This window comes from Tubulanus polymorphus, chromosome 12 (genome assembly GCF_964204645.1).
Source record: "Tubulanus polymorphus chromosome 12, tnTubPoly1.2, whole genome shotgun sequence".
Classification (NCBI taxonomy): Eukaryota; Metazoa; Nemertea; class Palaeonemertea; order Tubulaniformes; family Tubulanidae; genus Tubulanus; species Tubulanus polymorphus.
The window spans coordinates 8,616,203-8,635,808 of NC_134036.1; the positions used below are offsets into that span (position 1 = coordinate 8,616,203).

Below are 19,606 nucleotides of genomic sequence, written 5' to 3' on the forward strand. Positions count from 1 at the left end.
TTCTTCTATTTCTTGATTAATTGCGCCCAATTTTCCCGATAATTGTTTTATAAATAGATAGGTATCATAGCCTGATAAGTTATTAAATAATATAGGAACGAAATTTACTTTTTTAGCTTGTAAATTACAATATTACAATATTTTGAATTTAAATGATCATGATCTCTAACTTTTTTATCAAATGTATAAAAACGTTTTTCACAATAACAACAATGAGTTGCATAATTAAAATCAATTTCATCCTCTTTTGTCATAACTATTCTTTTATTTTTGTATAATAATTCTGCAAAATCACTTTCTAATTCAATTATTTTGTTACAAAAATCATAAACTAAATTTTCACCTCTAAAAGAAATATATTGACTTTCATATAATTCAGGGTAATTTGATTTCATGTAAATTCCCTAAGCAGCAGCTCTTTGATGAACTTTTTTAACTGTATTACTGTATTTATAATTGGTGGGTCTTGAATTATATCTTCATTTACTTCATTTCCTTTATCCATTGATTTTAATAATTGCTTTTTGTTATATATTTCTTTTCTATCTTGATCAGTTAATTCTTTATTCAACGATTCAAAATCCCCATAAATTACAAATGGAACAATATTTTTAAATTTATGATTAGTAAATTTCAATTTATAATCTTTTTCTGTTGGCATTATTAATTTACAAAAAACTTTATTATCACATAATTCTTTATGTTTTAGTAACGCATTCTCAGTTCTAAATTGAGATAAACATTTTCTACATAGATAAATTTTATTATGGTGATCACTTTCTGTTCTAAAGAATAAATCAATTTGTTTTAACCACATATAATGTTCATTTTCATCTTTTTTGTAATATAACAAATCTATAGCATTTTCATCATCATTATATTCTGTTAAATATAAAGCTTCCAATGTATAATCTTTAATATTTTCACCTTTTGTCTTTGGTAATTGCATTAATTCGAATACATTTATTTTTAAATTATTAATTTTTTCTATTTTGGGTATCATTTTTATAGTTACTGGATATTGATCAATTTTATATAATGTTTCATATTTCCGGTAATTTGTTATTCTAAAACTATGTGTAATCTTCTGTTGGGTGTAAGCAACTAATAATTGACCATAGAAAACATTTATTATCTTCATTTTGAATATTTATTACTGCTTTTGTTGTAAATGGTAATTTAATATAAGATGATGCTTTAATATCCTTTTCTGTTGTAAAGTTTGAATCTTTTTTAAACATTGTTTTACTTTTTGATGTTTTATTCCTTTTTGTATTATAAACATTTAAATCTAAAAATATAATTTCATTCAATGATAAACCAGAACCCTCAAAATATCTTTCTTCAATATGACGTTTAAATTCATTAAATAGTTTTTCTAACTTCTTTTATTTGCGTTTTTGAAATTATTTCTTCAGAGAGTGTTTGAATATTATAATCCATTTTCTCTTCTGACTTTAAAAAACTTACTTTCCCAGAGATACTAATTTTTGGATATTCAACATCTGTTATCAAATCTAGTATTTTTTCTATTATTTCATTAAATTTACTCTAATCTTCTATTGTTGTACCTTTAAAAATCTAAATATAATAGCTGCAGGACCAATTTTACTACGTAATGTTTCTAATATTTCAATTGTATCTTTTATTTCTAGTGAATCAATATAATTTCTAACATTTTCCATGTAAGGTTTATTTGAAATGGATTTAGTTTTTGAAGTTGGTTTTTTTACGTTTTGAGGTTTATCGTCGAAATAAACTTTTCCTAAAACATTATTACTCAAATTTTGATGGTGTTTTTGTGATTCGAGATGTCTATTATAATTCCTTTTTACTATAAATTCATTACAAACTTCACATTTTATTTCATCCACATTCATATTTTCTAATCGTTCTTTTCTTTCATTGGAATTTTCTGGAGTTTCAAAATCTATTACATTTTTCATATGATTTGCAGATTTTTCATGTCGTGATTTTTGGGATTTTTTACAATATTGGCAATAATATTGATTTTTAATGACATTATTGTTTTCTGTATGTTGTTCATTCTCTGAATCAATTCTGAAATAATTTCTATTAAAACGTTTTGCGACTTTAATCCGAGTTGTTATGTCGTAATTATTTCCCAATTTGTTTTTTAAATCTCATGTCCCCGGAAAGCTTCAGTAATATATGGTTGATGTGGTAAAAATTACCGTATTCAGACAAATTTCTTTTGTACGGTAACACGATCTGAGTGACATACATTTTTTTACTGGAAACCGGTATAGAGTTGCGTTTTAGCGCCAAATAAAAACTCTTTGCCGATTCATGGACCTATTCTATTAGACTAATAAAAAGGATTCTTGTTCGGTATAGATAATAAATACCTGAGACATTAGAATGATAATCAAAACTTTTTTAACGGGAACATTTTTAACGCTCGCATACAATAACATTTTCGTCATGACCGAATTGATAACTTAACCATGAACGTGTATCCCCTTGTAACCAGCTTAATGCTGGGCTCCAAAAATGCTTTTCGTACACCCCCTGGAACGATGCCATCCGTTCACTGGCCGTTTCTATGCGGAGATGGCTGTTCATCGAAATATTTGCTCTGAATGAAATTCTTTTTAACGTAACTCCAGACATACCATAGTCTGACCGGTGAACAGAACTCCCTGACCTGGCACGTAGAGCTTACTCTAGTTCATACTTTCAGGCATCTCTTACAGACTGATTGTACCGTACCCTCAGTCACCTCTCCTTACAGACCGATTGTACTGTACCCTCAGTCATCTCTCCTTACAGACTGATTGTACTGTACCCTCAGTCATCTCCCCTTTCAGACTGACTGTACTGTACCCTCAGTCATCTCTCCTTACAGACTGATTGTACTGTACCCTCAGTCATCTCCCCTTTCAGACTGACTGTACTGTACCCTCAGTCATCTCTCCTTACAGACTGATTGTACTGTACCCTCAGTCATCTCCCCTTTCAGACTGACTGTACTGTACCCTCAGTCATCTCTCCTTACAGACTGATTGTACTGTACCCTCAGTCATCTCCCCTTTCAGACTGACTGTACTGTACCCTCAGTCATCTCTCCTTACAGACTGATTGTACTGTACCCTCAGTCATCTCCCCTTTCAGACTGACTGTACTGTACCCTCAGTCATCTCTCCTTGCAGACTGATTGTACTGTACCCTCAGTCATCTCCCCTTACAGACTGACTGTACTGTACCCTCAGTCATCTCCCCTTACAGACTGATTGTACTGTACCCTCAGTCATCTCCCCTTACAGACTGACTGTACTGTACCCTCTGTCATCTCCCCTTACAGACTGATTGTACTGTACACTTAGTCATCTCCCCTTACATACTGGTTGTGTTGTCCTCACTCATCTCTCCTTTCAGACTGATGTACTGTATCCTCAGTCATCTCCCCTTGCAGTCTAATTGTATTGTACCAGTCACCGGTTGCCAGTACAGTAAAGCATAGTTAAGAACCTTTGCGCGAATTTGGTCGAAAGCGATGTCGACGGTGAAGTCCACTGACCTCATTACGATCGACAATGTAGATTTACCTCTTCATGCACATAAATGCTAAATGTGTGTGTACTTCCCGATTTCAAAATTCTGAAATAATTTCTATTAAAACGTTTTGCGACTTTAATCCGAGTTGTTATGTCGTAATTATTTCCCAATTTGTTTTTTAAATCTCATGTCCCCGGAAAGCTTCAGTAATATATGGTTGATGTGGTAAAAATTACCGTATTCAGACAAATTTCTTTTGTACGGTAACACGATCTGAGTGACATACATTTTTTTACTGGAAACCGGTATAGAGTTGCGTTTTAGCGCCAAATAAAAACTCTTTGCCGATTCATGGACCTATTCTATTAGACTAATAAAAAGGATTCTTGTTCGGTATAGATAATAAATACCTGAGACATTAGAATGATAATCAAAACTTTTTTAACGGGAACATTTTTAACGCTCGCATACAATAACATTTTCGTCATGACCGAATTGATAACTTAACCATGAACGTGTATCCCCTTGTAACCAGCTTAATGCTGGGCTCCAAAAATGCTTTTCGTACACCCCCTGGAACGATGCCATCCGTTCACTGGCCGTTTCTATGCGGAGATGGCTGTTCATCGAAATATTTGCTCTGAATGAAATTCTTTTTAACGTAACTCCAGACATACCATAGTCTGACCGGTGAACAGAACTCCCTGACCAGGCACGTAGAGCTTACTCTAGTTCATACTTTCAGGCATCTCTTACAGACTGATTGTACCGTACCCTCAGTCACCTCTCCTACAGACCGATTGTACTGTACCCTCAGTCATCTCTCCTTACAGACTGATTGTACTGTACACTCAGTCATCTCTCCTTGCAGACTGATTGTACTGTACCCTCAGTCATCTCTCCTTACAGACTGATTGTACTGTACCCTCAGTCATCTCTCCTTGCAGACTGATTGTACTGTACCCTCAGTCATCACCCCTTACAGACTGGTTGTACTGTACTCTCACTCATCTCACCTTACAGACTGATTGTACTGTACCCTCAGTCATCCCTCCTTGCATACTGGTTGTACCGTAGCCTCAGTCATATCCCCTTACAGACTGATCGTACTATACCTTCAGTCATCTCCCTTGCATACTGATTGTACTGTACACTCAGTCATCTCTCCTTGCAGACTGATTGTACTGTACCCTCAGTCATCTCTCCTTACAGACTGATTGTACTGTACCCTCAGTCATCTCTCCTTGCAGACTGATTGTACTGTACCCTCAGTCATCACCCCTTACAGACTGGTTGTACTGTACTCTCACTCATCTTACCTTACAGACTGATCGTACTATACCTTCAGTCATCTCCCCTTGCATACTGATTGTACTGTACCCTCAGTCATCTCCCCATATAGACTGACTGTACTGTACCCTCAGTCATCTCTCCTTGCAGACTGATTGTACTGTACCCTCATTCATCTTCCTTTATAGACTGACTGTACTGTACCCTCAGTCATCTCCCCTTACAGACTGATTGTACTGTACCCTCATTCATCTCCCTTTATAGACTGACTGTACTGTACCCTCAGTCATCTCCCCTTACAGACTGACTGTACTGTACCCTCTGTCATCTCCCCTTACAGACTGATTGTACTGTGCACTTAGTCATCTCCCCTTACATACTGGTTGTGTTGTCCTCACTCATCTCTCCTTTCAGACTGATGTACTGTATCCTCAGTCATCTCCCCTTGCAGTCTAATTGTATTGTACCAGTCACCGGTTGCCAGTACAGTAAAGCATAGTTAAGAACCTTCGCGCGAATTTGGTCGAAAGCGATGTCGACGGTGTTCCCTATCTTTTTATATCGGTGTACAATTGATATCGATAAAGCTTTATTTCAATGAATCAGATAGATTTTTTGACATACTTAAAAGGTGGTCTACGATTTTGACATTCGCCGACGAAATGACTCGTCATATAAAGCAATGGAATACGGACGATATTTCCTTGTCGAAACGATCATTTCGATATCTTTGCTAATCTTTTTGTGCGGTCTGATCAACTCTGGCACAATATACATTCCTGCATGCTGTTATCCAGACACTTTGAAATCCATTCCACATCATCGCATGTAAAAAAACGAATTGTGCTTTTGCCGGTCGCCTTTTTTGGCATATTTATAATGCGATGCAACACAGAATAACGAGTTGAAGAACAGCCATACAGAACAAATGTATCTCTTTGTAACCTGGTTTCTTGGAAACCCACAAATGTTGTTGTTGCACCGCCTGGAACGTGCTGAGGGAGTCGCAATCACAAGTAAAAATGGACCCCAGATCAAAGGTCGATGGGTCGAAAAATGAAATGGTGATAGAGTGCATTTTATAATTTTTGAATTTCAACTAATGTATAAGAATAATGAAATTTAAAGTTGAGCCCACCTATAGTTGGCCGCAATATTTCATCTTTTTCTTGTACTTTACCCTCAGACATTTCTCCTCGCAGACTGATTGTATGGTACCTTCAGTGACCCTCAGTCATCTCTCCTTACAGACTGATTGTACTGTACCCTCAGTCATCTCTCCTTGCAGACTGATTGTACTGTACCCTCAGTCATCACCCCTTACAGACTGGTTGTACTGTACTCTCACTCATCTCACCTTACAGACTGATCGTACTATACCTTCAGTCATCTCCCCTTGCATACTGATTGTACTGTACCCTCAGTCATCTCCCCATATAGACTGACTGTACTGTACCCTCAGTCATCTCTCCTTGCAGACTGATTGTACTGTACCCTCATTCATCTTCCTTTATAGACTGACTGTACTGTACCCTCAGTCATCTCCCCTTACAGACTGATTGTACTGTACCCTCAGTCATCTCCCCTTGCATACTGATTGTACTGTACCCTCATTCATCTTCCTTTATAGACTGACTGTACTGTACCCTCAGTCATCTCTCCTTACAGACTGATTGTACTGTACCCTCAGTCATCTCCCCTTGCATACTGATTGTACTGTACCCTCAGTCATCTCCCCATATAGACTGACTGTACTGTACCCTCAGTCATCTCTCCTTGCAGACTGATTGTACTGTACCCTCATTCATCTTCCTTTATAGACTGACTGTACTGTACCCTCAGTCATCTCTCCTTACAGACTGATTGTACTGTACCCTCAGTCATCTCCCCTTGCATACTGATTGTACTGTACCCTCAGTCATCTCCCCATATAGACTGACTGTACTGTACCCTCAGTCATCTCTCCTTGCAGACTGATTGTACTGTACCCTCATTCATCTTCCTTTATAGACTGACTGTACTGTACCCTCAGTCATCTCCCCTTACAGACTGATTGTACTGTACCCTCATTCATCTCCCTTTATAGACTGACTGTACTGTACCCTCAGTCATCTCCCCTTACAGACTGATTGTACTGTACCCTCAGTTACCTCCTGTTGCAGACTGATTGTACTGTACCCTCAGTCATCTCTCCTTGCAGACTGATTGTACTGTACCCTCAGTCATCACCCCTTACAGACTGGTTGTACTGTACTCTCACTCATCTCACCTTACAGACTGATTGTACTGTACCCTCAGTCATCCCTCCTTGCAGACTGATTGTACTGTACCCTCATTCATCTCCCTTTATAGACTGACTGTACTGTACCCTCAGTCATCTCCCCTTACAGACTGATTGTACTGTATCCTCATTCATCTCCCTTTATAGACTGACTGTACTGTACCCTCAGTCATCTCCCCTTACAGACTGATTGTACTGTACCCTCAGTTATCTCCTGTTGCAGACTGATTGTACTGTACCCTCAGTCATATCCCCTTACAGACTGATCGTACTATACCTTCAGTCATCTCCCCTTGTAGACTGATTGTACTGTACCCTCAGTCATCTCCCCATATAGACTGACTGTACTGTACCCTCAGTCATCTCTCCTTGCAGACTGATTGTACTGTACCCTCAGTCATCTCCCCTTGCAGACTGATTCTACTGTACCCTCATTCATCTCCCTTTATAGACTGACTGTACTGTACCCTCAGTCATCTCCCCTTACAGACTGATTGTACTGTACCCTCATTCATCTCCCTTTATAGACTGACTGTACTGTACCCTCAGTCATCTCCCCTTACAGACTGATTGTACTGTACCCTCAGTTATCTCCTGTTGCAGACTGATTGTACTGTACCCTCAGTTATCTCTCCTTAAATACTTATTGTACTGTACCCTCAGTCATCTCCTGTTGCAGACTGATTGTACTGTACCCTCAGTTATCTCCTGTTGCAGACTGATTGTACTGTACCCTCAGTCATCTCACCTTACAGAATGATTGTACTGTACCCTCATTCATCTCTCCTTACAGACTGATTGTGCTGTACCCTCAGTCATCTCACCTTACAGACTGATTGTACTGTACCCTCAGTCATCTCCCCTTGCAGACTGATTGTACTGTACCCTCAGTCATCTCCCCTTGTAGACTGACTGTACTGTACCCTCAGTCATCTCCCCTTACAGACTGACTGTACTGTACCCTCAGTCATCTCCCCTTTTAGACTGACTGTACTGTACCCTCAGTCATCTTCCTTGCAGACTAATAATTGTACTGTACCCTCAGTCATCTCCCCTTGCAGACTGGTTGTACTGTACCCTCAATCATCTCCCCCCTTGCATACTGATTGTACTGTACCCTCAATCATCTCCCCTTGCAGACTGATTGTACTGTACCGTCAGTCAAGGTAGCGTAGGTCGGTTGGTCGTTGCGAGGCGATCGTCGCGAGGACCTACGCCCGGTTTAAGGTTTATAAGTGTTACAAGGTAAATTGTAACGACGCTCCAATAAATTAGTCTTGATCTTTCGCATATGATTACATCCCTCATCGCCCGTCGGTGTTGGAAAAATTGGGTCGATCGGACATAACATGGTCGTCCTGTGATTTGTTTTGCCCAACAATTTTATTTTACCCTGAATTCGGAGGGCCTGTAGCTTCATGGTGGTTTGTCATTTTTCATTGAAATTCATGATGGGCTCCTTTGTGAAGGGATCTTTAACGTATCAGAGGGGTTTTGCGGTCAATTGTCACGCATCAATCGTCGGCTATTTGATACATTTCCTCGCATGCAATTGGAAATACCCAATTATTTTTGTTTTTTTGCCATCAGGGAGGTCAAATAATGAATCATATAGAACTTTTCAGTTCAGTAATTCGTTGTTACCTTCAAAATCTTTTGCAAAATCGTAGCTCATTACATGATTCTACATTACATGGTTCTATGAATGGTTACAGTTTCGACGTCATCGGTTTAATCGTGCACGGTCACCAGTGGGCGTTGATTAAGAGAATAACTTAGTATTTCCATATCATGTCGGTCACCAGTGGGCGTTGATTAAGAGAATAACTTAGTATTTCCATATCATGTCGGTAGCTAGACGTATTTCTTTAACACGATAATTATTTTGCTCATAACAAGCTTTATGATTGACGGTGGTGTTGCAGACTGAGACAACATGAACAGATAAATGCAGCGGCGTAATTGCAAACTGGTGTTTATTACCGTTTTCTACAATACAAATTAACATTTCTCATTATATAAATATGTCATAAATGAAATAACTGAATTACAGAATTAATGTACTTGTATATGTACTTACAAATCGTACGCCTAATCGCCAACATGACATTCGGTGAGTAAAATACAGAGTATTACTACTGGTGACATATCAGTACCTGTTTATATACCAATCAAACCGTCACACACAGTGAGCGGCTTAGGATAAGCTATAATACAATATATGCCTTGATATTACAATAATCCTACATAGAAAACTACAAACTGGAATAACATGATAATACTCTAAATTTAAAATCTTACAGCGCCCCCTTGATACTAGTTACAAATAATGGTGTCAATCAAATAGTTACGATTAATAGCTTAACAACAGTTACAAAGAATTTTAAGTACTTTTCAGACACACAAAACAAGATCAGATTTCTGAGGCAACATGCATTTAAATTCTTTTGTAACAATAATTAAGACACAGATTCTTCAAGGACACAAACCTTGGTCACGGGCCGTAAATACTCAGATCTGTCTGAGGTTCGAATCCTTACAGTTCGCACTCTGCCATCTTCACTTGGGATTGTGCAAACTACACAAAGACCAACCAATGACCAACGTGTCCTTGGCAAGTTTTCATCAACTAAAAGAACTAAATCATTAACTTTGACATTTTTACAATCGCCAAACCATTTACCTCTTGCAGTGAGGGTCGGAAGGTATTCCTTCTGTCACCGTCGCCAAAAGTTATCAGCTATGATTTGTGACTTACGCCATTATTTGCGACTATTAATTTCTTGCGTCTCGAATCTACCTGGAGGCATTACGTCGCTGGCGCCCCCATGTAAAAAGTGATTCGGAGTGATCGCTGTGAAATCATTAGCATCACTACTGTTGTATGTAAGTGGGCGGCTATTTATCGTCGCTTCTACTTCTATAAGTGCTGAATGCAGTACTGAATCTGATACACAATTACCCTTTAGGACTACCATAAGTGTTCTCTTTACAGAACCAACTAGCCGCTCCCATGCCCCTCCAAAATGGGGAGCATGAGCTCAATTTCATCCGCATCTTCTAAAACTGAAACGTATGACTGGTGGGCCGACTGTAGTGATTTTAAACAGCTAGCAATACGTTGTTTCAACGATTCTCTGTGAAGATCTGACTGTTCTTTCGTTGATTTCACTTTCTCGAGCGAACGAGTAAGCCACCCTGCCAGGCTAGCACGAGTGCCCTTTAATTTCTGTCTTCGTTCAGCTGTTGACGGTTGATCCTCGTCTTGAGACATCATACAGCAGATTTATAACTTTATGTTGCAGACTGAGACAACATGAAAAGATAAATGCTGCGGCGTAATTGCAAACTGGTGTTTATTACCGTTTTCTACAATACAAATTAACATTGCTCATTATATAAATATGTCATAAATGCAATAACTGAATTACAGAATTAATGTACTTGTATATGTACTTACAAATCGTACGCCTAATCGCCAACATGACATTCGGTGAGAAACATACAGAGTATTACTACTGGTGACATATCAGTACCTGTTTATATACCAATCAAACCGTCACACACAGTGAGCGGCTTAGGATAAGCTATTGTGAATACAATATATGCCTTGATATTACAATAATCCTACATAGAAAACTACAAACTGGAATAACATAATAATACTCTAAATATAAAATCTAACAGGTGGTGACTTTCAAAGTCACTGGTTTCTATACGTTACTGGACCTCTAGTTATTCACAGCTTTGATCATTCATTCGCTAACATTACTATTCGTTATCGCTATTGTAATACATTATCACTTTCTATTATTATGGTTGTTGATTTATTTACCATAAGCAAATATTGCATACGTTTTTCCTGTTCAATTACAAGCCGATATTATTACATTATATACTCATATATGATTCATCCATGCATGTATTTAGTATCATTATTCGTTATTCTTATCATTCATTTATTGTTATCGATTACTAATTGATTATTGTTAAATTGTTATCTTAATTATTTTTTGGCACCTGCTTTCATCCACTAGGCAGTCGGTGACCATTACGCGTGTGAGATACTAGCAAATATTGAATATGGTATGTAATATCGTTTATGTTTGGAAGAAATGAATGATTTTCTATTCTAATTCTACTAAAAGATTTATACCAATCACAAAAAATCGTGATATTCTCGCAACGGCTCGTTATATTTCAAATTCGAACGTTGGAATCCGTTGATTTCCATGGATATACCCCAGTAATCTCCCCTTGCAGACAGGCACTGGATATTTCTAGTAGGTGAATGGTGATCTCCCAGGTTATCCAAGTTCTCGGTGTGCAATCATTTGTCTGTTCGAACACAGTACGTCAAATCGGGTAAAAGGCACCCGTCGTTAGGTTGGTACCATATAAATCCTTCATCGAAAACTGACTGCATCTCGAGTATCAATGCGAAAAGGTTTGGATGATTGCATCTCCCAATGCGATAAAGTTTGAATGCGTTTTGAGCGAGGGTTGAGCAATGATGCGTACGGTTCACAGCTTAGAATTAAATTGACATAGTTAACGTTTATCAAATCGATTTGCGTTTTGGAGAGAAATCAAACGCGTACATCGATGTATCGGCATTAAAACGCGTTCCAATCGTGTGTAAGATGCGCGGTTCAACACGCAAACGATTTGCCTATTTCGTTAAGTTTGTTCAAAGCTGCACCGTAGTTGCGGAGAACTATCGTTCAGAATAAGACAGTTAACTTACATAACGAAGGCCGCGTACGCGATGCGATTAGATAGAACTAACGTTCAAACCCGTGAAATTCGGGGGAAAAATTACAAGGGCACACAATTTGTGAGCCATAAAAAAATAATTACCTTTCTGTACTAGGCCTAAAGCCAAATGTGAATGAAAATAAATCGCCCAAAAAAAAAGGCGATCTAATGAGTGAGTCATTATGGGATTTGAAACTAAACTACAGTCGCACTTCGTAACTACGAACGTCAGAAGACTAGGAAAGATATATTCGTTACAAACATTGATAAGTAGCTGTTATTCGCTATGTTTTAAATCGTTCGCTTTATCTATCTGGAATAAAATTCGTGTTTCGTAAATAAACCGATGAATATTCGGGGTCGGTATAACGACGTGCTCCTGTAACTGCTAACGGGAATGGGCAAGTAGGTCTAGTAAGAACAGGATAAGTTATCAAATGCTTAGATAAGTTTGCTTTGTCTTAAACATTTGAGTAGTTTGAAATCAATTTCAGGGCATTGTCTAATTCTAGTTTTTTTTTCGGTGGTTTTCAATCAAGGTGACATTCGGGTAGAATTCGTTCTATTTCTTAGTAGCGGGTTGACAATTAAATCGGAGCTATTCACACAGTGCCACGTGCGGTATTCGTAGTAACTAAAATTTACAGAAGATGTGATACAGTCGTTATTGAAATGGCCATCCTGACCGTACTAGAGTCAAACCGCCAACATATGTGTATAACCATGTATGTATGTATGAGAATTCTACACATCCGCAGTTTCGTCCAGCTTAGAGGGAAGAGAACGCGAGATCAAAGACGCATGGACCATTCACTAGCTGTTCTGCGCCACGAATAGAACCAGCTTCGCGCCGCGCGCGCGTCAGCCGTATTTCATACTTTCATCGCTCTTTGTGACGTATCCGAGCCTGCCCGCGATCTTTAAAAAGGCATTACTTCTCATAGACGTTGGCGCATTATCTCAAAACATGTTTTTACGAAAGGAAGGTTAGGCCTTTTTAGTTTTGCTAATATCGGCAGTGCGTATGATGGATATCTATAACCAAATGTCGAGAAACAATCTCCATAGCAAAAGCGTCTTCAACACTTTGCCAAACAGTGGATGTGATTGTCTATCTACGGGCGGTGGGCGGGGTAAATCTCAATGAAATTCGCCTGCTGGCGGAACACGAGTCTAATGTGGACCAAAAGCGCCGGTTGAAATAAACGCTGTTTTTGTTTTCTATTATGGGCTGACACGGTAACGCTTCTAGTTTGGCGTGGTTCACGATATTAGTTACTTTCGAATTGTTTTAGGTATAAAGTCCGAACTAGAGTAATACCCGCGGAAACCACGGGTGATTTCCTTTGGCCTAGAACTTCAAACTGTTTAATTTATTCGCAATGGTATTAGGTCGGGCCATTTAAAATCTATGTGCCCATGCTCGTGGAGCGCCTATGAGCTTTGATGACCTATAGCCGCGGAGACTGGGAACTATCGGAGGTAAACAAACTATGGACAGAGCTACGCGGGACTCCAACTCCTGACCCTATTAGGTGCAAGTTTTGTGGTCTACATTGCGACTGCATAACGTTATTGTGCTGTAGACTTGCTTTGATGCAGTAAGAATCTATAATTATAATTCCTGCTTACTGATTGGCTGAAATTTTGCGCGCTTCCGTTCGTCCCCCCCCCTATAAATATTTTCACACACTGTTTATACCCGTAGCATTAGTTTATACAATGGTTGACTACCGCACACAATTGAAAAGCCCACTTCTTCTCCACGGCGACACTATTCTATTTGCAACATAGTTTCGTATTAATATATAGATACTAACCGGGAGAAGTTGAACTCGATTTCTTACAACAGGAATTTATCATTCAAAGCAGGCTGCAATATATATGTATCTAATCGTTCATATATATACAAGTAATAGTATCTCGTAGTTGACCTCCCTGCCTCACTCCCTGCCTGCCTGTCTGCCTCCCGGCTCCCTGCCTGCCTCCCTGTCTGCCTCACTCCCTGCCTGCCTCCCTACCTGTCTGCCTCCCTCCCTGCCTGCCTCCCTCTAGCACTTACTGGCAAATAACGTGTATATAGTAACATCCGATTGGTGACGATTAATCAGCAATATAAACGACAGATGATGGTTTATCTGCAATGGAAATGAATTATCAGCAGTGAGAATTTGACTAATATTTGTGGAGGTGAATCATGTCTTTTGTACTTTACAGTTACAACAAGTGATAATATTAAAAAGATGCAACCCTGTCTAACCCTGACTAATTGTATTGCACAGATTAATAACTAGCTGAAATTACTAATGCAAGGTGATTATGGATAATGAATGTTAGAAAAGTTTTCAAGGAGCACGGAGAACAATACACATACTTAATACTTTATTGTGAAATCTACACATCTATCTAAAAGTAATCTTAGTGTATCCATGTGTAGACTAAAAAAATAATTCCAATAATTTCTATGCACTGATACACAAAATAAAATCCTTGTTACAAGCAGTTTCTCCTGATTTTGACTAATCTCATTTCACAGAATAATAGCAGTTTACTGTCTGAAACTGATTATCACAATATGCAGTAGTATTACAAATTATCATAAATGCCACGGTTTTAAATGTAGATTAATACAGTCAGACACCTCACAACGTTCATAGAAGAATGAAGAACTAAAGTTAATTACTTTTCTTAAAAAATGTCAAGAAAAGTCATGCGACGTGGATTTCGCCTCGCAAATTCATCAATTACAGCAGACACATCTACCTCCGTTTCATAATGGACTGCCATTTAGTCTGTCCTGACTCATAGTAGACCTCATGTAGGATTTAAGTCGGCGCAAAGCAGAAACAGAACGCTCACACTGGCAACTAGTGACCGGAATCGTACCTAAAACACGCAGTGCAGTACTAATGTGACACGGATCTAGAGGCAGACAATGACAGGAGCACATAATTAAAAAAAGGGCAATCTAAAGAAAAGGCACTATCCATGAGCTGGCGTAGCGATGTCGGTTTCTTCTCCTGCCTGCTCCAATAAGCCTCCCAAAGTAGCAGTTCTGATGAAATGTTGGCACAAGATGGAAAATCACTAGAACACTGATCACAAAACTGTAGAAAGCATTTTTTCCAGTCACTGCTCGCAACTGACATTAAATTTGGCATCACCAATTCGTGTTGATTCAGCATTCCAGTGACCACCTTGATTCGTTGCAATATCATTCAGGGTCGCTATCACTGGTTCAATGAGTTCAGAAAATGTCTCCATCACATCTAAACGCTGAACCCATATCGTTTTACAAACATCTAACAGTTTCCGCTTTTTCGTTTCAGGGACCATATTTTCTATATTTTCAGCTAACAGCTCATCTTTTTTGGGCGAGAATGAGAAAAACTTGCTCAACTCACCAAGCGTGTCTAACATGTTTCTGATAGCTTGAATCTGGCAGGAGGACATCAAACAAAGGTTCAAACGTTGAGAAGCACAATTGGTGTACAAGGCTTTGGGAAATTGTACCGCAATTAATGATGATACGCCCTTGTTCTTTCCAGCTACATTGCCTGCCCCATCATAACACTGACCTCTACAGTTAGCCATATCTAGTGCGAGGTCTTTAACGGCAGTTTTAATATATTCCGCTAGATCAGCTCCAGATGTCCCATCATCACAATGGATAAACCATAGAAAATCTTCCTGAATTTCTCCATCACCGTCCACATATCTTATTACCAACGCCAATTGTTCCTTATTACTGGAGTCCGCTGCCTCATCAGCAATTATCGCAAAGAGTTTGGCTTCAATTAGCCTATCCACTATCGATTATTCGATTTGATCTCCAACACAATTTATAATTTGGTTTTGCACAATTTTTGAACGATATGTCGCATTTTTAGCACAGGTTTCCGTATGATTTGCCGGTATTATATCGCCACCATCAATTCTAAAATCTAAAAGTCTCTGAAATAATCCATTATTTGTACTTTTATCTGAGTATGATGCTTAATCATCTCGGTGTCCTCGAAAAAGGAAAGCACTGTTTTCCCAGAAAGAGCACACACACTGGACCAAGGACTCAAAAATCCTACGATTATCCGCAAAACGCTCACTCCTGGCTTGGTCTAACTGAACATCGACCGGAACCACTTTATTCGTCATCATACGTATAAAATTCTGCTTATCGATAACAGCATTGCGATGCATGTCCAATTGCCTTTGATGTTTTCCATTTCACTACAGGTTTTGTATACAAACGCTCAATCGGCTTCCCACCTTTGAAAGCACCGTCCAGATTTTCTGAATATACCAACCAAGGAAACATTTTGAACCATTTATCGATGAACGCCCGGCTCTTCTCACCACCTTTTTGACGTGGAAAAGAATAATCTTCATTTGGTGTCCAAATGTTCCTTAAGACAGCATATATCTCCGCATTAGGAAGTTTTGAAGTCATATCACCTCATCCTCCCCCGGCAGGGATTCGAACCTGATGGCATCGAGATTGCCACGGCACGAAACCCTGCCATAATCGACCGTGTGCGCAGATACACGCGCAGTTCAGATGATGCGATTTTTAGCCAATCAGAAATCCCGTTTTATTTTAGCCCGGGTTTTCCCATTTATAGTTCTTCCTTGAAATTTGCCTCAACGATTATACAACGAGCAATCTGATTGGTGCCGCCAGTTTTCGTTCGGAAAGCTGCGCATGTACCTGCGCACCCGGTCTACTGATGCAGGGGTTCGTGCCGTGGCTGAGTGTAGCGATGCCATCAGGTTCGAGTCCCTGCAGAGGGCGGATGTATCACCTGTGTACACTGAAATATCTCTATCTGGATTGGACATGCTGCAAAATACAAATATGAAAAAACTTCTTAAGAAAGGAATTTGGGAAGCTCATAAAGCTTATAAGACCTATAGAACATGGAATGAACGTGTCTAATTTGAATAGCGCTTTTGATGACTTTGTCAGCGTTTAAGTTATGTAATGTTGAAATCAAGTTTATTTCAAGATAACAAATATTTCATTTTATCATTTTTACTATTATGATTATGATTTAGATACAGTTATGATTAAATCCTAACCTGACACATGATTTTAAGATTTAAGGCCTACATGAAGCTGTTATCGTTAGAATCTGTTGGTAAAGGGCCGTATAAATCATCATCTGTATCGGAATCGTCCATCGAAATATCACCATAAGAATCATTTAAAGAAGTGTCATCATACACTACATCATTGGTACTAGCAGCATCAACCATTTTCTCACTACAAAATTCATCAATCACCGATGTCACATGCGGAATCATTCTCACTAGTATTTGGCTCGCTTTAAATAAAAATAATATCTTACTTGTTAAACAGACTCCCACACTGGTTGGTTCAATCATTCTATCAAAAACAGATACCTAATCCATGGACAGACAGCGACCACGTGTAAATTGATGCCCTTTTCAAAAATAAATGTGCCCTTTTCTTGAGAACAGACCACCACCACGAGTAACAAATGCCTTTTTTAGAATATGATTGTGCCCTTTTCTTCAGAATAGTCCGCCCCCACGAGTAACAAATACCCTTTTTGAGAATAAATGTGCCCTTTTTTCTTTTGACTTTTTTAACGATGATGATAGACAGCCGCCACGCAATGCCACTGAGTATTGGAGAAACTAATATGCCTTCAGGAAAGTAAAAATGTGTCCTTTTCTTGAGAAAATGACTTTGTCTCATATTTCCTCACACGTATTCACTTTTGATTAGTAGGCCTTTCATCAATTTTCATCATCATCAAATTGTTCTATACTTACGTCTTTTTGAATAAGAAATCAATTCCATGATTGTTCTTCTTTGCTACGGTATGTATCTCCTGAAGTCGACGTTTTCGTTAAGCATGATTGCCTTCAAATCTGGGGCCGTCATATCTTATTGATAATCTTAAAAACCACGTTCATGACGCTAGAACACATACGAAATTCGCGGAAGTTATCGTACCGGGTGTAGTTTATTTCCTGGTTCACACTAAAATGCGGATGTAAATCGTGGACTGCGGACTTTAGTTGTGCAGGTAGAAATCGCGGTAAAAAAATGTTTTTCGCACTTTTTTCAAAATGGGCACAGAATTTGCGACAGGAGCACGTCCTTTGCGTGCTCCCGTCTAGATCCGCCCCTGAATGTGACTTCGAGATAGTAGTTTATTTCAACCTTTCGACTAATAGTCATCTTCAGGAATAAGGAGATACTACAAAAATTATGATATATATATATATATATATATATATATATATATATATATATATATATATATATATATATATATATATATATATATATATTGAAATAAGTTCGGATCGTGATAAAAGTGAGCCGCGTGCACGCGTTCACGTTTACGTGCGAATGAATAAAGTTGTTGATATTGGATCATCACTGACCGCGCGTCGATGAGTCACTTCAGAAATCGAAAATTTGGATGTGGACCATAAACAAATGTATATCTTTGGTCATATTTTATCGCATTTAACATGTTTCCAGTTGAAGAGATGTAAGGCTGTACGAGCTTTTTCCTTATACTTCAGCTTGTTGTCCAAGACGGGCTAGTTGACGCTAATAGCTTGAAGTTTCTTTTTGCTAACCGTGACACTTTGTAAGTACCAACCGTTTGTGCTCAGGGGGCTAAAATTTGGGTACCGCAATTTCGAACTGCTATAGAAACCAGGCTGCGGATCACTATTATATCCGATATCATTATAGATGCCATCTCAGTGTCATCCACCCACGGCACGAACCTCGGCCACAGTAGACCGGGTGCGCAGATACATGCGCGGCTTGGCCGCGCGAAAACTTGCGGCACCAATCAGATCAATCAGATTGTTCGCTGAGGTAAATTTCACAGAAGAACTATAAATTTCAAAACCTGGGCTAAAATAAAAGTGGATTCTTGATTGGCTGATGATGACATCATCTTAGCTACGCATGTAGCTGCGCACTCGGTCTAGTCTGGCAGAGTTTCGTACCGTGGCAATCTCGATGCCATCAGGTTCGAATCTCTGCCAGGGGAGAATGCGTCAATGTACGTAGAAATACATCCAAATCTGATATTGTTTTGTAGTCGAATGAAACACTCTAATCCCATGCCCGTAGGTACTGCGGAAAGTGCCCCTGCCCCAATATCTGATAGCCTTTTTTATTCTGCAAAACGACGCTTTTTCCTCGTAATATTCAATATCTAGTAAGATACATATGCATTCCACTGCGCCTGCACTGGCTTTATCCAATGACCCACATCGCTATAGTGTGTACCGTTGTGGTAACGTATATCTACCAGTGTTGTGGTAATGATTTCTCTCGTCGATGTTGCGAGGGACACTCTCATAGGCCGGATCACAGTCCTTGGTTTTGACTTTCTTACAAGGCTCCCAGATATGACTTAACAATTTCTTAAGTTATCTATTTGTTTATTATCTCTTACCAGATGTATACAAGATCATTCCCCGGAGCTCCCCCTAAAACCTATTCTCTCCAGCCTCCCTCTAAAGCTTTCTTAAACCCATTTATATCATTTTATCTTTAGTAACGTGTGCATGCCCTCTTCCACACATGGCTTGGAATTCATGGCTTGTGACGTATTCATACGTCACAAAATTCCTCCCATCCATGTATGTCAACTTCGCGGGTTCGTACGGAAGTGTCCCGGGGACATGAGGAACATAAATCGAACGTATCATCATTTCTAAGTTCATAAATCGAATGTATGTCTCGTTTTCTTCGCTCGA

General features: G+C 38.9%; 1 protein-coding gene across 2 annotated transcripts in view; it reads left to right on the forward strand.

Annotated features, from left to right (window-relative positions):
- The window catches only part of LOC141914079 (uncharacterized), a 58,022-nt gene that overhangs the window by 15,395 nt on the left and 23,021 nt on the right, over positions 1 to 19,606 (forward strand). For both annotated transcript variants that reach the window (XR_012620691.1, XM_074805355.1), the window contains exons 2-3: positions 11,128 to 11,176; positions 18,410 to 18,477. Coding sequence is in view for 1 of the 2 variants with exons in the window: in XM_074805355.1 (XP_074661456.1) it covers positions 11,174 to 11,176; positions 18,410 to 18,477 (71 nt within the window). In the remaining variant the exon portion in view is untranslated. The remainder of the gene's footprint in view (positions 1 to 11,127; positions 11,177 to 18,409; positions 18,478 to 19,606) is intronic.